We start from the raw sequence: 27,799 nt of genomic DNA, 5'->3' as shown, positions 1-27,799 counted from the left end.
ATTTCAACAAATATTTATTGATTTACGTCATAACATTGTAGATATATACAATACACCTTGGAAGAAAATAAGGCACCTATTAAGGCAAACACGAGATATATCGTATTGGACCCTACGAATGAAGACTTGCACCATCTTAAAGTAACCAATTCCAACGATTAAATTGAGCATAATATTAAAAACTAAGCAACATGTCAGTCTACTTTCTATTCACCTAAATATTTGTTACGTTTAGTAATATTGCAGGACATAATCAAAGCTATAATTCGGGATTAACCTTAAAAATATATAAGGCAGCGTTCAAGTATTACGTAACGAATTTTGGGAGGGGGGGAGACCTCTTGTAAAACGTAACGATGCGGGACGGGAATTAAACTACGCATAATGCGTAATGTTAATATTATTTTCGACTTTCCAGTAAATTACACCACATAATGGTAGGTAACTTTTAGGTATAAAGAGTCACTGGGTCACGAAACGTTTTACTATTGTGTAGACAAAAACGTTACGGCGCGTTACATGGGGGGGGGGGGGGGTCAATAATCTCCAAAAATTGCGTGACGTAATACTTGAACGCTCCCTAACGCAAGAATTAAAACTTTTGCGTTATTGAAGCAGACTTTCTATAAATATGGCCTCGAAGAAATGTTCAAAAACACAAATTTAGCTCAACTCATTTATTGTAACGATATAAAAATATAGCACCTATGTATATGGACATATATTGTATAATTTAAAACTCTGATATATACAATGCTGCACCAAAGTTATGAAAGAGATCTTTACAAAATAACATTTAAAAGTTTACTTTGGTGTCAGAATGTAAATAACTAAAGGCACTTCTGATTTGAGATTTTGTATACAAATATAAAATGTTGTATACTGGAAATATATCTGAAAATGGCAATATTTGCGGAACTCACAAAGAAATGGATATAAAATATTTTTCGAGATCTTTCGTTTTGCCATTGCTGACAATTGGTAAAAAATTATTTGCATTAATTTCTTGGTTTTAACTCTTGAAATTATTTTTAGTTTATTATATTTTATATCCAAGCCTTTTACATCTACATGGTGGGTTCTTGTTTGAAGGCTGCGTCCATGAAGGGTTCTGCTATAGGAATCTGAGGCACGAGGGGGGGAGACGCAGCTGAAGAAAGGGGGGAAGCAGCCTGACCTTGCCCCTCCACGGCGCTCTCTGTTGACGCACCTAAAAAATAGCAAAGTATTTTCAAGAACGGTAAAAATCCAAATTACGATAAAGGATACCAAACATAGTTTTAGTAAATTATTGTTAAAATTGTTTTGAATAAAGGAAATTAAAGTAAATTCGTTTTTTTGAAGTTATACTTCTTTAGGCGCGTTATAAAACATTGATGAGAGTGAAATTTTACGATGCGCGCGCACCGTGACACAAAATTAACAGAATGAAATTGCCCACGGAAGATGCTATTGGACATAATTTAAAAACAACATTCGAATAATAAAAGAATTTATGTTACACTTAATGTAAGAGAATAATAATAAATATTTATCTATTTAATTTTTCAAATGTAAACTGAACTTTATTGACTATAACGACTCCTTTTCCAGTCTTTGATTATTTAATTGTAATTAATTATTTGCATGCAATCAAAAACTATTTTTAATAATGCCAAAGAAGTATAACTTCTTACGCGCGTACATAAGTACACGAATCCTTTTTTTTTTACCGACTTAGATACCCGAATGTTAAGGGGTGCGATTTTCTATATCACGATACCGACCTCCTAACAACATTTCCTGTAACAAGCTGTCAACGTGGGCCACACCAAACAGTTTGGCGAATTGTATCTGCTCAATCATCTGCCAGGTGATGCTCTGGAGGGGTGGAAGACAAAGGAGGAGTTCGCCGAACCGACCACGCCCCTCATACTGCCTGTCACTTATATAATCCTCCAGATTTATCTGGATCTGATACCTGAGCTGCTTTATTTTCTGCGGTTGGGAGAGGCCTTTTGCGTCTGAAAAGATATTTTTTTATAAAACAAATATAAAATGATTCCGGGTGGCAAATTAGTTTATTTAGAAGCTTACAGCTTACTTATCTACTACGAAATATTTTTTTAATCGAAACTCCAAATAAAAGGTTTATAGACTAAACAATTATATATATGTATGTATATGTGTGTGTAACCTTATATTACTTATAAAATATTAACCAAAAATTTTTAATAATTTTACGTTCGTAAACTTACGTAATTTGTAAAAATACATAACGTATGTATTTAGTTCTCGTAACTTTTCAACAAAGCGATTGCCTTTCAAAGGCTGTGAATAATTGGCATATATCTTTTTTATAGTTTATTTATAAGAAAAAGTATACTCACTGGGATCAAAAAAGACGATAGCTTTGAGGCAAGCGAACTCCGTGTCATCGATGTCAATCTCTCGAAGCGGCGTCACGATCTCATCCATCACTCTCATTCCGATCATACTGATGTCCACATCCATCCGGCCATCTGTAAATCCATTTCATTATCTTTATCTTACCCACAGACTATATACGACAAAGAATAGAAAGACACAACAAAGAATGACATATATATATATATATATATATATATATATATAAAATAAATAACATGCAAAGCCCTGCTGAATTCCCTACGTATTTTGAGTAACACGACTGCTAATCTTTTTTCTATTGGTATAGTTATTAATTTAATAGACCTTCAAAAATCCTAACATTTCTTTTATAAATTTAAAAGGGCTTTAAAATAACACACTGAGCCCAAAAGATTAAAAAATTAAAATGCGCCGGCGACGCGCAATTCACGTTACAATTAACTTATCATGAAAACGTAATTGCCAATTGAATATACTTCATAATACATCTCTATATGAGAACACGTTTTGAAGAAATGTTGATTTCTCCCAATTATCCTTAGAAAGTCTTGAATAGTCCTCTAAATACTTTTGTTGGTTTGTACTTACAAAAACAAAATATATATTGTATATTTAATTGTGAAACACTAATAAAATTCGTTACCGTTCCTTTTATGAGAACCTATTTGTGATTGCTATCAAAGGCATTTAAATATTTTTTTAAATAAATCTAATACAATCTGTACGTACTATGACAGTTCTGATAAACCAAGAGCAAAATTAGTATAATATCTCTCTCTCTATAATGCTTTTCTTAAACGTAGTATTAAAAATATTTATAATACAAAACAGAAAGTTGATCTTAGTTTGCTTTTTTTGTCACTTATTTCTAACTCTAGGCCACACTTCCAGATCCGTTTCAGGTCAAGAGATAATTTTCATTAAAACGTAATACTTTTACATTATGTATCAAGTGATTTGATTTTCAATATAAATTGAACATACCTATATTGTGTTTGGTGATAATGCAATTGTTCCCCAAGAGCAGGACATCTTTAAGGTGTATGGACCGCCTCGCACAACCCAACAACAGATGTTCACCCGCGTGTGCCCTCAGCAATGCAACCTTAAATTTTTAATAACGCTGCAGGCTGTTTTCTCACCATTTATTGTTATATTCAGAGAATCTTTGTATGGGGGTGATGTCGAGTAATTTCGACGTTTTAGGGAATTTAACAATGAGTCATATATATTTTTAATTGACGGTTTTTCCTGTTTTGGAATTACAATACTGGCGCGGTAGTTGGATGCACTCGATAGTACTTGTTCGTAAAAAAACGTTGCGCTGGCGCCGCGTACGTCCGGGCGTTCGGCACGCGGCCAGCGCTAGCGTCACGTCGCCGAAGCGTCGACGCTGACACGACGACGACGCTTGAAAGACGCTAGTGTGGGGTCTCTAAGTTTACAATTGGGGCCGTGTTTGTCTATATCCAATGTATGACGAACTTTGGGGAACATTTTTTATTTCCTACATATCTTATATTAAGTAACATTCATAGCTTTCTTTAAACGACACCATATCCTTAGTATTAAAAATTTACTAAATTCTACAGAATGTGTTTGTGGTAAAGTGTAAATTTTAAATACCTATGTAGAATTTTTCTGCAACTATTACACGATTAAGTTTCACCTTCTAGTAATGATTTCCAAATGAGTTATGTAACAACATTTTAAGCTTATCAAAAATTTTTGCTCATAAATTATATTTTATCTACAAGTTAAAAAGATCCATGTTCTTTCGTGATACATGAACGCGTCAACTTAAACGTGAAATAAAAAATCGTTTTCTAGTATTTTAAAAGATTACCTGGTCATCGATATGTAACTCTGTGAAGGCGGGAATATATTTAGCCCATTCAACCAGAATCAAAAGTTGTTGTTTGATTGAATCACACACATCGTTAATCTTCGCCAAATTGCGGTTACTGATCTCTGCATCTGTTGTGTTATGTGTCTGGAAGAATAAATTGTCGTAAATTTCATGATTTACATTAATATGGAGAATAAAAGGGACGCTTAAAATGTACGTTAGAATTGCTATTAATTTTCGCCCAAAAATAATTGACTTTACATTATATGACAAGACCACGAAGCGAATAAAAAAATCAACTGTCAAACATCAACAGAACTATTGAAACTACAAGTGCTCGTCACAGACTAGTTTTATTCGATCTTACATAGACCCATAAAGCAGTCCTTTCTTAATATACAACTAGATGTCGCTAGTAGAACAAAAGCATTATTTTGATAGATATTTAACAAGAACAGTAACATGTCATCTGTCATGGATATTGTTTGAAGTGTATTTATCCTAATAGTCATCACACATGAAAATATGAATAAAAATTCTGTATCACCCCATTGATTGATTGCTTCTAATATTTAAATGAATAAGTTATCTATTATAACCTAGATATCGGAGGTTAATTTAGTGCCATAAATTTTCAGGTAAACATATTTTGGATTTGATTTATTCATAAATTGCAATGTAAAATAGTATTTTTTTGGCCACGTAACGTCAGATTAGTAGGTTTTATCCACACCCAGCTGTTTTGCTTCAAATTACTGTATATTATCTAAAACGGCCATAGTGTGGACCTTTGAACGAGATAGTGGTTTGCAATCTGAGGCACCTTCGTGAACAATTTATCGATAACCGTTTTGCGACACTTAGAAACACTTAATGTCGCATTTAATTCATTAAAATTTTGTTAAACGGAACGAAATTTGTTAAATCTAATTAACTTTTTGAACCCATTTTTTTCTATCCTGTTTTTATTTCATAATGACTTAAGAGAGACAGCTACTACTAATTTAATGTTTACGAAAATAATACATACACTCTGAAACATAGACAATTTTTCTACTCTATGATATATGAACTGAACAAAAATTCCTAAACTTTTGTTGGTCTGAAGACGTCATACGGCCAGTTTTAAACTGTATATCAAAGTTCACAAAAATTTACTATGTAAAATATTATTATTAAAATATATTTATTATTTTAAGTGGTTGCATTATTAGTTTACTGTACCGTACGAGCGAGTGTTAAGCGCGCACATAGTAAGTCGATTCATGCACAACCGGATTTTTTTTCAATATACAGGGACCCCTACAGACTATCAGACACGCAATCAGGCAGATATAACCGAGTGGCTAAGCAGCAGGGGAGTGTCGAGATCTCCCTTTTCTTAAAAAGGGACATTATTATCTTAAAGGGTTGGCGTCTCCCGCCGGGCCTGGGCGACTACTACTCCGGAAATATCGTCATAATATGTATGGGGGAGTCGGGGCCCTTTGCCCGGCGCTACCCGCGTTACCTCTTGTGCTATTTTTGCGATCTGTGCTCAAGCAACATGTCGGATAGCCTACCCCGGGCCCTAAAAGAATTAAAAAAAAAACACGGTGTGATTAATTTTTATAAGGTACCTCATCAGTCACTTTTCTGCTGAGCAATTCTGCATTGAGTAGCGACGTGACAGACAGTCCGTTCGCCTGTGTCGGCTCCTCGTATGACGGCCTTCTGCAGTTGATTCTGTCTCTTTCGTTCTGAACCGCTGAAAAGAGATGTCAATACATTATATATTTGAACAAAATAATATTGTCGTTTCATACTTTACACAATGACCGGTGACGGTTAATTCCGATTCCGTCTTCTTTAAGTTTCGGGAAATTTATTAGATTAAATGGCGGGAAAGACTCACTGAAAATTGTTAGTAATATGCCAGTAACAACGGCGATAGTAGATTATCTACGACTCGTAGAAATTACGTTAAATATTCTGGATAAAGGTAGGTACCGTTGAATAAACAAATAATTAATATTCATTAACTTCACATAACTCTAATTAACACTAGTACAAACATATTGATAATTAGTAATTAAATCGATAAATATTGATTTAGTTTGTTTATAGGGTATATAAATAAACGTGATTTTCCATGAAAAGGATTTCGTCTAACAATAGAAAATGTAAATATTCCTAGATTTAATTTTTGATCAATGTAAGAAATTAACGAAATATTAAATTTTAAAAGAATAATTTCGCAGTATTATCATGACTGATAGCATTTTTTTGATACGGATAATTAATATGAAAATACAAAAAAAGTTAAAATATTTATTCATACAGGTAACATATTATAGTAGGTAAATGAAAATGTATGATTTATACTTATTATAAAGAGGTGAATTTTGTCAGGTTGTAGGGGGTAATTTCTGCGTCGATACGATTGTAAAATATTTTTTACCTATAGAAAGCCACGTGTGTGCGTATATTAAAAAAATATATATTACTATGACGTAGTCGGATTTGCAAAGTTAAAACAAGTCCCCGACATATATCTGTCACTTGGTTCGCGGTAAACTCAAAAATTAAATATCTTAATATCTAGAATAATTGAGGAGGTACATACATTTTCAAAATTCACGGTTCACGGTTGCAAAAACGGGGCGGGTTGGGTAGCTAAGTACATAATAAAACTATTTATTTTACATTTGTACAATTATCCGCAAATCAATCGCGAGTATACGGTAATAAACAATTCCAGAGATTTGTTTTAGAAAAGCATCCTATGTTATCCCGGGATAGAACAAACGCTTTTATGAATCTAATATAATATTTGTTGAATTCTACAAAGATAGGCGGTGATTGCCTCCACTTGATAGTAACAAATTTGGTCATAAACATGCGTAAGCTGAAACGTAATCTTAGTTAGATAAAAGTATGTAATAATATCATTCTTTGGCGTGTTCATATTAAAATAATATCGTAAGTGTTATGGATTTGTAAGATAATCTTTATTGTATAAATAATTTAGATTATTTTGTATTATTATGTGAACTATAACGTAACGATAGAAATAATCTGGCCTGTAAAAGCGGAGAACTCGTTGTTATATGGATAAATTTAATAGTTCGAGACATACCCCAAATGTGGTCGCTTATCAAATGTATCTTTCGTTATCTATGACGAAAAGTGGCGTGATTTTTATGTTTATCAATATTAAGACTTACAAAAATACTTTGGTACAGATAAACATTTTATTAACAAGTTCTAACTGTTAAGAAGCTAAAATGATAAAAATTTCGTACGTAATATTGTCTTCGAGCGTACTCGTTCAATAGAATGTGCCCATTAGTGATAGTGGTATCAAGTCGGTTACTATGGTGACCATTCCTTCTACAGAAATAACATCGAAACCATGGCAACAAATCCGCACTAACATTAACCGTACGAGTGCAACATTGAGATTTCTCTACGAATAACGCACTGTCAACTTCGATTTGACCATCTGTCAAAATCCGTTACAGATTACATACATTTAATTAATTTGTGCACAGCACACCCATGTTATATTACGCCATAATACACGTAGAATTATTTAACAAAGACTTCAGATAATGATTAATATGGATATACAGCGATAGTCATAATTTCATTACTATTTATCATCGTTCACAAAGTAAAAATATGTTTTTAAATGACTCATGTTTATATAGACGTATATATCTTTAATTTTGTGTTATCAATAGATATGTTCCTCACATGTTTGTACGCTTGTATATAGATAGATTTTTGGTGCATTAATTTTACGCGAAGATATCTAGACCAGTTTAAACCGCCTTGAACATGAGCAGTTCATATAGGAATCGAAAAAAATTCCATGTTACAAAATTGAGGGCAAAAATTTAATTAAAGACGGCTCAACAAAATGAATATGAATCAAAGTAATTTAGTTACAAAACTATTCTAATATTGCAAATCGTTTATAAGAAGGTCATTAATATTTATCTTTTTAATATTATCTTACACATTGGTTATATAAGTATACAGTATGTTAGTAGAGCAAATTTTAAAGGTGCAAATAAATTATGTTGCATGTATTTAAATATAGTGATTTGAAATGGGGTGAGTCAATGAGGCGACGGTGAAATTACTAGATGTTACAGCCCATTGTTATTATTACCTGTATAGCTTTTATGCTATAAGATTATACCCCCGTTATGATTTAAAAAAGCACGATAAAATGTGTGCATTGTCTTAATTCTTAGTTCCTCTACTGGGATCTGGGGACGTTTTGAAAAAATATTTCAATGGAAATGTATAGGCATAATAATAGCGCCATCGCTTGTTGTACCGGGTAAAACTTAGCCACTTGATCCATTCAAAAGAACTGCTTACATATTATTTAGCGTTTCTTGGTCAACGTAGTTAACTTAAAAAATTAGAAAATCTTTATTTATTGACATTAATTTTACATTGAAAATTTACAAGCTTTAGTCGAGAATTGCTTAGTATTTTTGGTGTATAGTCCCGTAAAACCTTCACGGAATGCATAATTCCAAATTTAGTTTATAACTTAAGGCAAAATCAGTTTGTCTGACACACGTGGCTTTCCTAGTAACATATATTAAATAGCGCACTCGGTGACGTACGCATACACTTATAATTTATACACTGACCTTGAGGTCATACGAATATATTAAAAGAAATTAACGATTTAAGACGTTTACCTTCCTTTTTCATTCCGGCTTTGAAGCACTTCCTTAAACGGCAATATCGGCACTGATTCCTCTTGTCTTTGTCCACGACACAGTTTCGGCTAAATCTGTAAAATATATCGTGTTCAGAATCAACGATTGAAAGATCCAAAAGTTTTTTCCCAAACCAACCTCGTTTTTCGTTGTTTATTCGCATCCCCCTCCCCTAAGGAGTCCCCCCCACCCGAGGCCGACTCCTTAAGAGTAAGAGTGACATGACTTTAAAGCAATGGTACAGCATAAATTACAATTCAAAAAGAAAACAGGATAATAGACGCCTATATAATTCGTTGCTGGACTTACCAAGTACCTAGAGAATTATTACTTGATAATTACAAAGTGATATCCATAATATTCCTGACGATAATTTCTGTTTTCCTTTACCAAAGCTGCTTTAAACCTTGTTAGGATATATACATTTTGCAATTAATTTTATTTATTTATTTATTTATTATAGAAATACATACATTTATAGTGGAATAATTGTTAGGTTTGAATAATGATTCTCAAGGTTTAAAAAAATTACATGAATAAGCTGACGTAGAAATATCGTACCATTTCTAATAATGCATAAAGCCGATTCAACGATATTACCGTAAATTACAAAATGTTACCATTTGAAATCTCAAAGTGCAAAGTATGAAAGTGTGAATTCAGGAATTCGAATAAATTAATTAAATGTCAACTCTAATCTTTACACTAAGGTGTATATTCTTTGAAGGTTATTTCTATTTCACACGGGTTATTAACGCTTTAGCTGCAATAAATTAAAATGCTTACAGATTAATAGATACCCCAGATTTTTCCTCAAAATTCAAAACACGATATCGCTATAGAGAGTTAGAGAGAAACGATGCAGTTACCACAAATTTATTCGAGACCTTTTATAGGCACTTAAAAGTAGATAATAGCCGTACAATATACACTATGTTTTAGCCACAAATGAGGTTTGTAAAGGAGTTTTATTAGTTCCACCAGAACGAAGGACATTGAGTCTCAACAATCACCGCTTACCGGCAAGTATATAGATGATTCTTTCTAACACTACGTCTGAAGAAGCCCTTGCAACCGTCGCATGAGGACGCCCCATAGTGTTTGCCAGTGGCACGATCGCCACAGATAGCACAGTGCTGGGATAGCGAGGTACTACTCGTACCGCTCGCCTCACTACTGCTGGTCTCAAGTTGCATGTCAGTATCTGTAATACAAAAAAACATTTACAATTGATGGATATTAGTCAACATCAAAGGACAAGAAACAATAATTACGTAACGATGCTAGAGATAATTTTTAAGATATCAGAAAACTATAAGTTGCAATAGTTTTATAGTTAAATACTTATATGTATTGTAATGTAATAAAAATTAACTAGTAATATATACTATATAATAGTAGATTAAAAATTCAAGGAAGAAAACAATTGAATTAACGCATAATTATGACTCTTCCTGCCCTTTTCGGCCGAACAACGCCGGTAAGTAAAAATTAATGATTTTAGAAGAAATTCCTTATTTTTTTCGAGATCAAAAACGCATATTGTGCATTACATAATAAATGCTAAATATTTTATAATTATAAACAAACTTAGTTTAGAGGAAATAAGCCTATACATATATGACTTTATTAAATATGTTTTGTACGCGAATCTTGTTTATTACTTTGTATATTAAATGATTAAAAAGTGGGGAATTTTTTTGAACTGGTTATTTCGTAGTCAATTTTATAGAATGAGATAAACATTATATTGTTTATTACGTTTTAAATAGTACACATATACATATAATATACAGATAATAATAATATCTAAATTAAACATAGCAATCTAAGCTAAACGACTACCGTAAGTTGCTTACGTAAGTTTTCAGAGTTTAAACTTTTGTTTGGCTCAAATATGTAGAATAATCAACAAAAAATTGATCACATATAATTATATCCTTTTATTAATTTTGTTAATATAAACTTAAGGATCAATACTTGTACATTATTCACGATGCCATATTATTCATAACAAACACATTAATCATCATAATTTTAACTAAAATTGTTATTTCCACAATTAAAACCATACAAGACTTCCTCAAAATTTGGGAAAACTTTTCCGTGTCGTTTGCACATTTAATTAACTCTTGATAGCCTACACATGATCACAAAAACCTAAATGATCTATCACAATAAGACCTTGCCATACTGTTTAAACTTAAATTTGCTATCTTGAATTTCATTTCCTACTCTTGGCTCTTGGTTCGTTATGTATATTTAGTGTATCTAGCTTTTATTGTATTATAATTGAACACTAGTTTCTACACATCAAGCTCTGATAACGTCGCGATAATATAATCCCAATGATTGATATCGGACTTGCCTTAGCATGCATTCAAGCGGTAATAATAAAAAAATTGAACATGTACTGTAAAACATAGCAGCTTCGACGCGAGGCTGGCTTTCCGGTACACCTCTATACATGTATGTGGAGTAGGGACTCGGCACTTGCTTGTCCCACAACTGAGGCATCATGTACTCCTCATTCACCACGTACCGCGTCGAACACATTTCATATGACGTCGTCATTTCGTAGCCAAGCGCTGGCATTTCTCACTAAACCGTGTCACCACACTCGATCGCTGTCGGCAACTGACTCCGCTCAGACCGCGGAGCCCCGATAAGCGCGATTAGCTAACAGGTGATTTAAATTGTTTACATCACTGAATACGAATATTGTCAACACAACCTCGTGGCGATCGCGTGCTCTTAATTTCTCCCGTTGGTTTTGTCTGATGATCAAAACGACCTCCCGCGCACGCGACTAACTATCGACTAGTATAACTCATCACCTAATAGACTGAATGGAATCAAATTTGCTGACTGCGCTACGCGTATGGGTCAATATGTCCGATCGGCAGCGCTGAGTCACAATGTTATCGGAAATGCAGCGGATGTAAAGCCAAACGTACTGGGAACTAGTCACTGCAGCTGATGAAGCTTTATCCATACAGAGAATGTCATCGGGACCGGATGAGTAATTGATTGTATGCTTTTGTTCCTTTGTCGCCATCGACACTTATCTAACACATTTGTTAAATATTGTTTACATTAGATTATACCAATATATAAATTTCTCGTGACACAATGTTCGTTCCTATACTCCTCTGAATTGGCTCGACCGATTCTTATGAATTTTTATTTGCATATTCAGTAAGTCTGAGAATCGGCTACTATCAATCTTTCAAACCCCTAAGTGATCTTTTTTGTTTTTATTTTTTTTATGATACAGCATACAAAAATACATACAACCCCCTAACTTTCACACCTGTACAATCAACCCCAATTTTTATTATAGTAGATAGTTATTTTTATTGAACTAAAAAAATGTTTCCTAGATATGTATTTTCTTTATGAATTCTTATGATGAAAAATGATCCAAAGTACTTGGAGGAAATTTGTCGTTCTTTAGACAAAATAATGACGCAGTCTCGTGTTTAATATTCTCATATTCAAGTAAACAGTTTCATTATCAACAAAAGGGTCGCAAAGTCGAGGCAATCTCCCAGACTGGTCCACTTTACCTAGAGATAGCTGGACTTTAATTTTTATAGCAATTTACAAGTTATACTGTTTTTGCAGAGCGGATATGAAACTTATACTAAGTTTATGTTTAAGATTTGCTATTGCTAAAGTTAAGTGATCGTACTTGAATTCGTGTATTATGCGGTGATGTTAGTTGTTTCGACTATGTATTTGCGTGTTGTTCCCACGAGAAAGTAAATGCGTGCTCCCATTTCACCATGCCTAATAGACGACAAATCTTTGTTTTTAATTTATTTATTTAGTATTCATTACTTAAAATGTCATGTGGAACATGGTAATGGTTGCAACTCCTTACAAACGCTGTGTAAAACAAAAAACTTGGCGATTAAAAAGAGTGGCGGAGAGTTTATTGCCAGTTCTTCTCTTCCGTTCTACGCCCAGGATTTGAGAACTGGCAGTGAATGTAAAATTAGAAGCATTTAATGTATATTTCTTTTTTGACGTTCATAAGTGTACATTGTGTTACCTACATGAATAAATGATTTTTGACTTGACTTGACTTAACTAAGATCATATTTGGACTTGTCACAAATTTGGCATTATTATAATTCCCGTTTAAAGCATTGTTCTTCACTTAGGCCAGGTAATCTTCTAGTGACTGCGCAAAGAATTTGTATCTCGCTAATTTTGGCAGGAACCGCACTGATTAATTCATACCACCATAGATAAGGGACTAAAGCAATAATAAGCCTTCTAATATTGACATAATTTCTAATATACACACTTAAATAAACAAATTGCTAGAACTTTTACGCGAGGCGTTAATTAATCGAAATTTTAATCAACAGATCGTTAACTATTTGAGTTTGCTTTTTGTGGGACTCCATCTTTGTTAATGTTATCTTAAACATTTCATTAGCTTCCTGGTAACGGGTTTATATAATTAAACAATATAATGCGAGACATGGCGCGACATTACAAGATATATGGATCATTTGATATACAACGTAAGTAAAAACAAATGAAGTCTAATATTTCCGGGTATTGTGACTGCAGAGTTGCTGCATCTGCCACAACCTCCAATAATGAAGAGGTACCAAAAGAAGAACGTTGGAATTTGGACTTGATTTAACATACCCCGTTACATACGAAAGGAACTTTCTACATCTGCGTGGTTTCAACACAAACAATACTATGAGAAAATAATTTTCTGGTAACCATTTATTTAAAATTCTGTAGATAAAACTCTGCCCATGTTTGATACAACTCGTTGCGTGCATCAAATACAGCAGTTGCTACTTTCTTGTCTTTGAGACATACATCAGAGGCTCTTTCCAGTAGAGTCACTTCAATTTCGAGTTTGGTTCTACACTACGAGTCAGATACCATAAGTCAGAAACATCGTTAAACAAATCAATTACGAATGAAGATTTATTATGACGACTCATTGGTCTAGTGTACCCCTGACTGCGAATCCATGAGTCCCGGGTTCGATCCCCGGCTGAGACAAACATCGATGTGATGAGCATTTGGTGTTGGCGCTTAGGTCTTGGGTGTTTAAATATGTATTTATATGTCTATCTATCAATAATATGTATGTATATCCGTTGCCTAGTACCCATAACACAAGCTTAACCAGCTTAGCATGGGAGCTTAGGTCAATTTGTGTGAATTGTCTTTAAAAAAAAAAATAAAAAAAATATGCCAACCCATTGTTCCCTTACACTTATGACCACATCGTATCTTACGTTACGGAATTTTTAAGTGAAGGTCTGTTTTTGTTTTTGAATTAAATTAATTGATTAATTATTCATTAAATAAATATGAAGGGCTTCCTCTTGTCTCATTTCGACATCTATGCTTATCTTAGTGCCCTTCTAAAGATTTATGTTATACAAACTACCCGCCTGCCTTCGCCGCAATGATTTGATGACCGCTATTATGTATTTTTATTATATATTTCCTTCTAATTGTTATACTTCGATTAAATCGGCTATACCTTAAATTATATTTGCTAACGGAACATAAACATATCATAGAAAACTACAGATCTAGTTACTAGTCTACGGGGGCAGAAGTAGTAATATAGTAATAGAAAGTAAACATTCGGGTTACCAATACAATTTATGTAAGCTTTTAAACACCTCCGACGACTACATAGTCGGGGAATTATCTGATATTTATTTTTAAAAAAAAGTCTACGGGGGCAGACCCCGTAACTTAAGACACCCATTAAATAGCATTTTAGAGTTAAACAAGATTTTAATAGTCAAAATTTTAAACCTATTGAGAGACAAGATAGCATTAATTGTTTTAGTAAAATATTTTTTTTATAAATATCTAAATTGTATGGCTGCCTAAACATAATTAATATTATTTTTGTAAGGTTTAATTAGGAGTTTAATGACACGATAAGTAAGAAACGTTTAAACAACGTGTAAAAGTTTATAGCGGTTCAATAAAAAAAAAATAAAAAAAAAGCCTTTATTGTTGTCAACAAGTTTTACACAGAGTAGTTTCTTGTCCCTAAAATTAATTTACTTATGACTAAAAAACACATTTTGACTATTAACTACAGTTAAACTAATATACTAATAATAACTATATAATTTTAATATGCGGTGCAATTAAGAGATGTATAAATATAGACGTTTTTTATCAGTAAGGGCATAAATAACAAGATTTTACAACAGACAGATTGTATCAAATTATATGTACATATTATGATTTAAATTTTTGTTGCGTTTTAATTTCGAAGCCCTTTATAAAACACGGAAACGCATAAGGTTAAAACTATGACAATATTAAATCAAGGCGACCGACAGTCAAAAATGTGTTTAATTAACGACTCGAGAGAAAACAATTTGAAATAAACTGTTAAATTGAAGAGATCGCCTGTTAGTGATAAGGACTCCCGAATCCCGATACCTCCTTCATTAACGTTATTTGAATGTATGTATACCAAATAAATAATATTACTAGCAGATTCGGCCAAGCGTTGCTGTGGCTATAAGGTTTCTGTTATATTACATAGTAGTATACTATTCAAGGGAAACGGTTGGAGAACACCAGTCATGGGGAACACCATGCTTTTTGGTGGTTATGCCATTAAATTGTAGCTTATGTGAAACGTTGGTACTTTCGACACAGCGCCATCTGTTAGAATTGTGACTGTCAAATATCCTATTTTTTAAGTTAGATCAAACTGCACACGGTGTGCAAATTTGATTGAAATTCGTTTAGTAGTAGGAGTCCATAGCGGACAAACAACGTGACGCGTAATTTATATATATGTATTAAGATTATAATACAAGCTGACCCGGCAAACGTCGTTTTGCCATGTATATTATTTCTAGGAAACATATTTAGTTCAATAAAAATAACTATCTACTATAATAGGTTGATTATAGAGGGTTGGCAATTAAGGGCTGTATGTATTTTTGAATGTTGTATAAAAAAAAAGTTTTGTCAATAAATAAAAATTACATTTAAAAACATTTAGGGTGATGAAAAAAAAGATGATGTCCGATTCTCAGATTTACTGAATATGCATAAAATATGTCATAAGAATCGCTCAAGGTGTTTCGGAGGAGTATGGGAACGAGCATTGTGGCAAGAGAATTTTACATATTAGATAATAATGCAACAAAGTGGTAAAAAATAAATACATTTTTAGATTTAGAAAACTATTTTAGAAACCTAAGTTTGTGTCATATTGACTAGATGCTGGGCATCTAATCCTCCACCTGCAAATTGTATGGGATGGAAGACACCACCCGATAAAGACAAAAGTGTTCAAAGAATCATTATGAATGGGGATCATTTCCGCATAGAACCTGTATGATTTCTTTTTTCGATTTTCATAATAAATATTAATTAATAATTTTTGAAGTTATACTTCTTTAGGCGCGTTATGAAAAATTGATGATAGTGAAATTTTACGATGCGCGCGCACCGTGATACAAAATTAACAGAATGAAGTTGTCCACGGAAGATGCTACGGCATTGGACATAATTTAAAAACAACATTCGAATAATAATAGAATTTATGTTACAGTTAATGTAAGAGAATAATAATAAATATTTATTTATTTAATTTTTCAAATGTAAACTGAACTTTATTGACTATAATGACTTCTTTTCCAGTCTTTGATTATTTAATTGTAATTAATTGTTTCCATGCAATCAAAAACTATTTTTAATAATGCCAAAGAAGTATAACTTCTTACGCGCGTAGATAAGTACACGCACCCTTTTTTGTTATTATGTATCAATCAAATAAATTAAACAGCTGTAATATGATCTTCGAAGTTGCAAATAAATTTGTTGTAACTAGAATAACAATCATGTAATTTTCCATAGTATAGGAATTATATCGCACACAAGGCATTGACCTAGGACCTTATCATGCACAACGATTTATCGATTGCACAATATATTTTACACGGTATTTTTATTTTCACATCCTTAAGTTATTTAAAATAAAGAGGAAACTTTATTGAAAGCACATACTAAACAAAATTATTGCAAGTTTTAAAGCTTTTGTCATTTTTCCTTATTAAACATGTCGGATGTTTGATTTGATGATATCATATAACAAATAATTACGGATGCTATTAGCACCAGTAGGGGGCAAATCCCATACAACATACTTGATGTTTTCAAAACGTAACCTGCCAATCAAACATTTTATTATTGATGACGATTTTTTATTTTTTTCTCTTTTGTTTCACCCCTTAATTTTTTTTTTGCATCTCAAAATGACATACGGTTCGTAACGCTTATTTAAACGCAGACTTAGGCGCAAACAATGACCCCTTACGTCAAAATCCAATACGTTTTTGAGATACGGAACCACAATTTACTTTCAGGTCTGATTATCATAAAGGTGGCTGGTGCGAGATAAATCATTAAAAACATCGTAATATCTATTTATTTCTCAAACAACCCTAAAGTTTTAGTTATATATATATAGGGATGCATCCGATACCGATACCGATACCGATATATCGGCGATACTTTGGGTTTGCTGATATATCGGTATCGGCGATATTTCGATTGCCGATACAACGATACTTTTCAAATTTCGCGCTTTAAAGAAAGTAATGTAAACGCGCATCTTGTTTGATCCGGGGCGTGGGAAACGAGGCACGGACTATCTATGCCCCTCACACCCCCTTAGTCTCCGCGTATTCCATTTCGCTAGACACTTTAGTTGGTTTTTAAGTGCTATCGCGCGTAGTATTTTTTCAATACCAAATTAAATAAAATACAGAATTACAAAAATCTTATCAATGTTAATTTTAATTATGAACAGTTATTTATTTTATTTTAATTTAACTATTACTCTTAATTCTTAATTGTATTTACTAAACCTTTAATCTTATTCAAAGTTTGTGACTGTTTATATTTTATAATTAAAAAAAAATTAAAAACTTTAATCAAACTTGATATATTTTACCTTAATTTAATTTGAATTCAATAAGCATTAGTATCGGTATCGGTATCGGAATCGGCGATATTTCTATAAGAGTATCGGTATCGGTATCGTATCGGCAAAAAGGCGTATCGATGCATCCCTATATATATATATATATATACACACACATATCTACCTGAATATATTAAGCTCTAACTAAAACGCGGCGTTTACGTAAATTGTCTAGTTTTTCACACTTCGTTCAAATGTGGTAGTTTTTACTTAAATTTCTTGCTCTGAAACATGACCTTGTTCATAAGAATTACTAATTTTGTATGTAATACTTTTATTGTTAGAGTATACTATATTTTTAAGTAATAACTAATATGACACGTTACGTGAACACTGGAAAATACTAATTAGGTATTTCCATTCAATGATATTTTTTATAGTTATATTTTATTTTACCTATAGTTATTATTTTTAGTGATTTCTTTAACATTTTTGATCAACGTGAGCACTAATTGCCGCGATTATTCTATGCTTCAAAAGGCCAAGATTTACGGAGGACTCGTAAAATTGTTTTGTGATGTCTTCATTGATGTTCAGAGTTCTACCATTACAGTCCTTAAAAAAATCGCGTATACCGACGCTTAATCAAATATTTTCTTTACTCCGAACATATTATTTAGTTATGATATATGATATTAATTATACCATAGGCCAGAACTAATATAAGGTTATTACGTAGATGACGTTTTGACCTCAACCTTCACGAATATGTAATTGAGGAAGACTGCGAGAATCTTATATTAACATTAAGGAGTTTTAAATTTTTAGCGGTTATAAGACATAAGGTGAAAGAAAACATGAGGATACCGGCATGCTTTAAACCCAAAAAGTCGACGGCGTGTCAGCAGTCAAGCACAGACCGGTGATCACCTTCTTGCCTATAAGAAAAATCTTAACGAAACAGATATGGAAAATTGGGGTCCAAAATTTAAAGGTTGTATAGGACCACATTTAAAAAAAATTATTTATCAGTTAAGAAAAATAACTTTTATTAGAGGTTATCTTCAACATTTTCAATCTTTACAATACTTTATTTCATGTAATTGGAAAAAAACTTTCAGGTAATATCAAACATATGCAAGTAATGTAGTTTTATCTTTAATATAGTTTATTTTATATAGCTAAGTTTCTTTATAATTGAATCAGTAATAATTTGCACTTTGTAATATTTTTCATTACTAGAGCAAAATCATCATGATTTGCAATTTCTTTTAAAAAAACTTGTGGACTTTGGACTATGTTATTTGCTATGAGGAAACAATGTATTATTGTATGACGAACCAGATCTAGTTACCATTACTATTGTAAGAACAAAGTGTATTAAAATTGAGTGAGAACTTTGATATAGTACTGTCACTACTTTTATTTGATCTACACTGTGTCTGTGTATAAAATTGGACTGAAACATCAACAGAAAAATATGGTAAAATTTGTTTTTTCCTCAGGCATAGGAACACAAGTATATTTTTGCATTATCATATCTAAAGGATATTCTTATCAAAGCAGAAAATCTAGTCACAATGACTTGCAAGATTAAAATTAAAACCAGCATTCTACCTATAACATGTTTATGTCATAAGGCACTGTGATTTCTCGAATAGCTTGTGTTAAGGCTATATGGTTGTAATACATAATTGTTAACTCTACATTGTTGTTAAAACAAATACCCCAAAGAAATGAGTAGTAAAAAATTAAATAGATGCAATAATATATCTGCTATTAAAGTAGGTACTACCGATCTTTAAAACGGAATACATTTAACAATCCCCTCATGGTAACATATATCATATATGGTCCAAAGTATACATATAAAACTTGAATTGATTTAATAAAACACGTACAATTGTTTTAAATATTAAAGTGTTTTAAATAAATATAAGATTGTTTTAAATTTAATATTTATTAATATAAACTTCTTGCCTATCTTATGTAATTTAATACTTTTTTTTTTCTCACAGTGGTTGCCTGGAAGAGATCGCTCGAGAGCGATAAGGCCGCCAATTGCTCTCCTTTTTATTTAATTATGTCAATTGTACTATATTAATGTATATGCAACGAAGTGTTAATAAATAAATAAATAAAAATAATGCTACATTACAATCATTAAACAGAAATCAAAAATTTATAATTATAATATTGTTGGAAAGTAAGGAATGGTGTTAATAAAGTAAAGTTGGAAATAATATTATATAATAATGGTTATTTTTACTCCCTAAATATACCAATGTAAGTTTATGACTCACTATAATATATGAGTGAGAAACGCAAATGGAATTTGTGGTTATACTGTTTAGTAAGAATTCTAAGTATATAAATCCCTATATTACTTAGTTGATTAATAACTGTGAGGAAAATTACCAATAATAGAATTTTATTACTTTATGTCATCTAAAGTACATTTTAAGTTGGAAAATAAAGGTTCACACAGTATAAGTACCCAGTAAGATAAGAGTATATACTTCAGAATGGCCTTAGCTACTTTTGTATACTGCTATAATATATGTAGATTTTTAACTCAGTTAGATTTTTATATCTCTATACCAAAAACTTTTGTTTCAAACTTTAATAATTATATAAGGAAACATTAGTAATCATTTGAATATAATGATAGTCATATCTTAATGACATTGATTTTTATCTGTATGATTTTATTATTAACCTAAATTATAACAAGTATATTTTGTCCAATTTTTGAATATTTTAAGCTAATTATTACATATTAAATTTTATTGCAGCCTTTTATGTTGATTTTAAATAACAGTTGATCAGTTTGCAATTCTTATTTTGCTTTGCAATTGATACTAATTGCCTTCTTAAATAGCACAGCCATGACAGCAATTACGGAGCTGCGACACTGCTTATTACATGTAATTTTATATCACCGAGTGGTTTATTAATAAGAATATATATTACTATATGTTGCTTGAAACTACTGATTACAATCAAAAAAGAAATAAACTTACTGAGGTATAAACATTTAATTTAAGTCACACAATGAGGGAAACCTTCAAACAAGTTTCTTTTGTTTGTTTCTTTTGATAAAAGATATGTTAATCTGCAGTCCTTATGGTTATAATTTGATAACCATTTTACAAATATGGTATACAGTTATAGAAAAGTTGAAATCATTAAAGTGAATTGAATTAAAGAAAATTATGTCATAAATGTTATTAAAGCTTAATCCAAATAATTTTTTGAAATATTATAAACTAACAAATGCTATTTGAGGTCACCCATGTGTAAGTTCCGCATTGGAGCTCGTAGTGTCATTAACCAATAACTCCTCAGTATATATACTCCTTATAATATTATCATCCTACAAAATTGGCACATTATTGATGTCAACCATTTCCAGTAATTTTATAGTAATTTATTAAAAAATTGCATTCTCACAAGGTACATAAAGTTGAAAATCTTCCACAAAATTTACGTAAAGGAAATGCAACAGCTTTAATTATGTCGAGATAATAGACTTGTTTACGAGTGGACAATGACGTAGTTAACCATTCAACATACCTTCGTCGCACAATCCCATATTTTTACACTAAAACACTTTACTTTAATGTAATTTTATAATAGATAAAATTGAAACACAATAAAACAACATTCTGAACTTTCAAAATAATTGGAAGTTAAAAAATCGTATACAAGTTGAAAGGACTTTGAAGAATATTAAAAATAATAGATATCTGTCACTTTCATTCAACTTTGACAGTTTTTATGACATCACATGTGTCAATGTCACCTAGCGACGGTTACTTTTAACTTTGGGTATGTTCCGATATACACTGCGACCACTGTACAGAGTACCGTCAATTTAGTATACTGTGAAACCGTTTCTCTATAGCCAGCTATACTGGTTACAATTTAAAACGGAACGCAGTCCAGTATACTAGTCAGCTTCGTTTTTCGACACAGTTTTCAAATGAGTGCATCAAAGTTTTTCAATTCAACAAGAAAAACTATTATTGGAGTATTATCGCATTAAAAAAATCTATATTAATATTAACTGTCAATTGAATTAATACTACAAAGAAAGTAAGTTAGAATTTTAAATGTTTGTTATTAAACTGTAAGTTATATCAGCCGTTAGGCATTCAAGTGGTTTTGATTGATCACGTGATCAAAGCACTGCGAGTATCTTACCTCGAAAACGCCAGTGCTCGCAGTAGAAGTATAGCGGGGATTTGTGACGTCATATATTTCCCTAGGACGCTGCGGCTGTATACTGGCAGTCCATAGCGGAACGAATTTTTGAACAGTGGGAGCACTATACAGTACTCGCAGTGTATATCGGAACATACCCTATAACATGAATCGTGCTCGAAAGATAATTATATTAACGCCATCTATCATAAGTTTATAATAAAACAATACTATAGAATATAATATTATACAGTATACAAACGACCTATCGCCAATAGATGGCAAAGTTATCAATCATGAATAAGCCACTATACACATTATAATGTTCGATTTTATTCACTGTTCGAACTTCGAATGAGGAATTGTATTTTAAAAAGTAGAAAAAGTCAATTCAGCCAGATCATAACAAGTATGGCTTCTAAAAATGTCTTAAAAGTATAATGATTTTCAAGATTAATTGGTTATAATTTTCAGAATTGTATTAATTATATAGAATCAGGCGTAAGTAGGTGTACAGCAGCGTTGCCAGACGTCCCGATTTTTAAATCAAAATGAAATGTCCCGCGCGGGACAGGCTTAGTCCCGCTTTTCGGGAATAACTCGATGGCAATAAGAAGAGTGTACTATCACCACCGCTGACCTATTGTGCGGTCCATGGTCCATGGTACCAACTCTTTCAACAGTATCCAAAACAAATACCAGGATTATCTTCAAACTTTATATTAAGTATCCTACCATCAAACTGCTTACCAAAACGCCTTCTTTTCGAAATGCTTCGTAAATTTAATGAAATCAGAGTTACGCATCAAGTTTAATCTGCAGCTATCCTGTGAAGAGTTCTTTGTCTTTTTTAAAGAGAAAAATGACACTTTAAAAGAAGATATATCTTCATAGAAATATTATGAAATAGAAATTCTTATAAATAATTACTGTCTTAATGTAAGTTGCAATTTGAAACACTCACTCTTCAGAGTATTGTTTGAAACGCTATTTTATTCTAATAAATAAAAAAAAATTATTTTGATTTTTTTTGTTTTTAATCAGAAAATGAATAAGAACTATTAAACGATAGGTTTAATCTGATTTAATTACATTTTCTGTGACTATTTTCACTGTCTATTGTCACGCAAACGTGATTTGAACTCAATTAAAAACATAAATATTTAAAAACTTCTGATTATTATTATTATTTTAATATGTCCCGCTTTCGACAAATGAATCCCGCTTTTTTCACTTTAAAAGTGCCTATATCCCGACTTGACTAAAAATAAATCTGGCAACGCTGGTGTACAGTAACATTCTAATATTTAGAACTGAAAAAAATGTGAACTTTTGCAATATGTGGTGAGTTAATAACATGAACGTCCAAGTGCGGTACATCTAATTATTAAAATTTTACTTTTATTTAAGTTACTAGGTGCAAAGGTGTTTATTTAATCCTAATGTCTCGACCATTCTCGTGCTTTATATAGATACTGCAAAGGTAATCAATAATAATTAATATAATACGTAATATGTAGATCTATACTGGTATGTCAATACACAAAATGGATACTGGAAGACATCCAGAATCTATTTATTGGTCTGACGGATTTATCATTCAGTTTTGATTTATGACCTAGTTTTGACCATGGAATACCTAGGCGTTAGAATACTTATTAGATTATTCACCGCCTTTACACTTGTAGTGTGTCATATCCGTAAAGCGCTGAAAAATTCCTGGTAACGCGTATTAGGTGAGCTACAATCCGGTAGAACCACGTGCCTTCGAAACGATACCACAGAATAAAAAAAGTTTGAAGTAACCATTGAGTTTTTAACCATATTCTCTTATATTTGGAATAGGATATATATAAGATAGTCTCTGTTCATTATATTTAAGAAAGATAGCAAAGCTATAGTTTACTACTAATACTTTATAACTTATTTAATTCTAATATTGCAATGATATGAAACCATTTCGTTCTAAATTTGTCCACCGAGCGCTGTTCAACGTTTTATGCAAAAATATACAATTTAATGAAATTGTATATTTTTGCTTGCTGGCACTATTACATAATAGGGATTTTGCATAATCGCGCTAAGGATTCAATTTATTGATGTGTTCGGTCCAGAACATAGTGACAGTTTAAAAACATAGTGACAGTTGAGAAAAAAAAACAGCTAAATCACGATCGTCATGCTAATTGTAATTACTAGATACATGACTCTGCTCTTTGGGCTAAATAAAATTGTTGTAATGTGAAAGATAAATGATAAAGTCAACTATGGGACGTTTTTCAAGTGTTTTTTTGCCCTAATTCTTGTGAATAACCGATAAAAAATTCTATTTCAAATTGTATCTAATCTTAATGATTATTAGTGTTTACTTAAGTAATTAATACAAAATTTCATATTATTTATTAATTCTTAGTTGCTATAAAAGAAAATGAATAAAATTAGTTATTATTTAGTTTAGTTTTAGTTAGGTATTATAATAATTGCTGAGTTTTCCTAAATTATTATATCGTCAGATTTTTCTTTAGAAAATTATGGTGACATTCCCATACAGTTTAAGGTATATTTTATATGTCCCTAGTGGTTATGATTGCGACTCTCAATCTTGAGGTCGTGACATTGAGTTACCCAAAGCTACACAAATGTGCTACAGAAATAAGAAAAAACTTAAGTTAATTTAAAAGTAAGGCCGACCGTCTACCTTGAATTATTAAACGGAAAAACCTAGGGTTAATTTTTGGTTTATATTTTCTTAAGATATCTAGCCTAGAGTTCTGAATCGATAACCCTACATCCTGGGGTGGGCACTATGCCTAACTGATACAAGTACAGCATACTGGCCTCTTAATACGATGTGATGTAATATGTCGATTAAAGTAATGAAAACATTGTGGCGCGCTAAAACCATACATGGCTTGGTTTCAGTTTGCATCTCATTCTTTAATCTTAATAGACAAGTAGATGATCACTTCGGTGCCTGACATGAATGTCATACAAGTGTAAGTCTATGTTATCTCTTTCCATGAGCTTGACGATTCTACTCTACTGGTATGTTATCCGGACCTGGGTTTCTGCCTAAATTAGCTAATTTTAACGCATGTAAAATTTCTGCTTTTATTAGATATGGGTAGGGCCGTGTCATTATCAATAAAGTATTAATTTTTAATTAAACAACAAGGCGTCTTTGTCATCAATGAATTATATAATGATGCATGATCTGCAACATTGTGGTTGCACATCTAGTGCACACATTGTATCTCGCTACGTCACTTGGCAAAGATGTCTTGGCAGAGCCAAAACGCTGTCGTTCAATGACACTAACATAATTTAAACTAGGTGACGTTGCATTGACGCGATCCATTCATACCTTCCACATATTGTGCACCTGTGATAGGCTGATAACTTAGGGAATTAAACAGTAAAGTTATTGACAAAGTTAAACAACCAGATTGCCAGAACAGAAGAGTTAACCTACTTAATGTGAAACAAATGTAAAAATTTGTTTAAAGTTCGAGCTGGAAACATTCTAGTTTTGCCGCTATTTAAAACAGTTTAGTATGACTCACGATAAAGTCACACATTTTAAATCGCGTTTGACCAGAAACTCTGTATCAATTCTGATCTGAATAATAATATGATAATATAAAGATGCCTCCAGCATCACAAAGGTGAGAAGGATATTTGAGTGGGATTTGAGCTTTAAAAGTCAATATTGAGATTTAGAACCGCGTCTACGAGTGTATCCAGTACCGTATTTATTTGACATACGTAATTTTAAACGCAATCGAGCAGGAGGCTCACCTGATGTTAAGTAATACCGGCGCCCATGGACCCTCTCAATGCCAGAGGGCTCGCGAGTGCGTTGCCGGCCTTTTAAGAATTGGTACGCTCTTTTCTTGAAGGGACCCATATTTATATGTGATCCTAGCAATTTATAGGGAAGTTGATTTCCAGTAATTTATTGAAAATCTGTATCAATTGTAGAGTGCTTTAACTGACGGAAAGTCAAGAAGGAAAAACAGTATTAAGTGCTCGTACTGAAATCTCTTGAAGATATAAAGTAAAAGCAAAACGCGAGTATATTATATATTTTACTTCAAAAATATGTACTAAGAATAATTCAATTGTCAAGTACCAATTATGTTTTAAGTTACCTATTACGTCATCTAATCTATATATATATATATATATATATATATATATATATATATATATATTAGATGACATAATATACCCACCTAGTATATAAGATATATTATTGAGAATTTTAACAAACATACACCACAAATTGTGATATACGTATAGGTAGGACAAAGATAGATATATCATAGGTATAGCAAAACGCAACAAACAGAAAAACGAAAAATGTATTAGTCTAGCTGTTAATTTGTTAAAAATGGTATTACAAAGTTACAGTTGGGTAACTGATCCGCTAGTTACAAATAAATATGGTATTAGTCAGGGTCGAGTTAGGGCTCATGCCCACGAGCCGGTTTCAACACGGCCCGGTTTTTGGCCGGCGCCGGCGCCGCAGAAACCGTCCGAGCTTGCACACAAGACGGTTTGTACACGATCCGGTTTCATCGAGGTGCCGCCTTCATACGCTCTTTTCATTCAATGAATTATTATTGCATGTACCACATGTATAAAAAGCTAAAAAAGACGAGAAAAAATACATAGACGACATTGGGTACCTCCCATGTTAACAGAAAGAGAAGATCATGGTGCATTTCATACGCTCATTCAGAAGCAACTATGACGAGAAATTTGAGAAGTACTTTCGAATGAAAAAAGAAACATTATAAAAATGTTACATATTTTGGAACCCAAAACTTAAACATGAAGATACAAATATGCGCAGTAGTATGTCTCCAATTAATAATTCCTGGTCGACTTCAATAATTACATAATATAATATAATATTGCGTTGTGCGTACTGCGTAGGTAGTCGGCACGCGCCGGGTGTAGGCCCGGTCTCGTGTGCATGCGCTCATACACTGCCATACTCCACAGTCCACTGCGCGCCGGGCGTAGACACGGCGAGCACCGTGCCCGGCTGCGCGGAGAGCCGGCGCTAGCCCCGGCGTCGTGTGCATGGCGTCATAGTGTCCCATACATGACTGTCGACCGGACATAGACCCGGTTTTTCGCCGGAGCTAGGCCCGGCGAAAAACCGGCTCGTGGGTATGAGCCGTTATAGCGCGAAGGGAAACGTGGGTCAAAAAATTCTACCCTACATATCCAGTACAACTATTTCCCCCCGCTCTGCATTCACCCTCACCGGGTCATTTGTCTGCCTAGGGGGAGGCAGTCCAAAGCTTCGCCGAGTAATCAGTGTAGTAGTGTAGTCTTCAATACAGTGACAATTCAAATCCGATACGTTATTGTAAAACGGGAGCCTCGACTCTTAATGTTATCGTACCGTTTTTTGATTGCTTTTAGTTACTAAGTTAAGGTAACAAATAATAATCAAAATTTTAAACATTATAATATATTTTATAGTAATTTTCCGTTCACTCATTGTCTTTGTCTTTAGTACATTATGTTTCATTTAAGTAAATCATGATTTTAACATATTCAAACCGAAAAAATTTGGCACGCTGTATATTGATAGACAAATTGCTTAGCGCAAAATTTAACCACTTCGAGTAATTTTTTATTTATTCTTTC

At 32.5% G+C, this 27,799-nt stretch overlaps 1 protein-coding gene across 4 annotated transcripts in view; it reads right to left on the bottom strand.

Moving 5' to 3' along the window:
- The window catches only part of LOC125058706 (transcription factor HNF-4 homolog), a 40,477-nt gene continuing 12,678 nt past the window's right edge, over positions 1–27,799 (bottom strand). The window contains exons 1-9 of one of the 4 annotated variants that reach the window (XM_047662866.1): positions 21,503–21,661; positions 9,985–10,168; positions 8,944–9,038; positions 5,857–5,984; positions 4,235–4,381; positions 3,373–3,493; positions 2,370–2,501; positions 1,767–2,003; positions 1–1,210 (exon numbers count right to left, since the gene is read on the bottom strand). In XM_047662866.1, the coding sequence (XP_047518822.1) occupies positions 1,068–1,210; positions 1,767–2,003; positions 2,370–2,501; positions 3,373–3,493; positions 4,235–4,381; positions 5,857–5,984; positions 8,944–9,038; positions 9,985–10,168; positions 21,503–21,521 (1,206 nt within the window). In that variant the 5' untranslated portion in view covers positions 21,522–21,661 and the 3' untranslated portion in view covers positions 1–1,067. Of the gene's footprint in view, positions 1,211–1,766; positions 2,004–2,369; positions 2,502–3,372; positions 3,494–4,234; positions 4,382–5,856; positions 5,985–8,943; positions 9,039–9,984; positions 10,169–11,372; positions 11,779–21,502; positions 21,662–27,799 lie in introns of those variants that run through there. The other 3 variants (XM_047662849.1, XM_047662856.1, XM_047662859.1) reach the window with 3 other exon arrangements.

Source organism: Pieris napi, chromosome 2 (assembly GCF_905475465.1).
Source record: "Pieris napi chromosome 2, ilPieNapi1.2, whole genome shotgun sequence".
NCBI classification, from domain to species: domain Eukaryota; kingdom Metazoa; phylum Arthropoda; class Insecta; order Lepidoptera; family Pieridae; genus Pieris; species Pieris napi.
The sequence above is the reverse complement of the archived record's forward strand: the minus strand, read 5'-3'. Positions and strand labels throughout refer to the sequence as shown.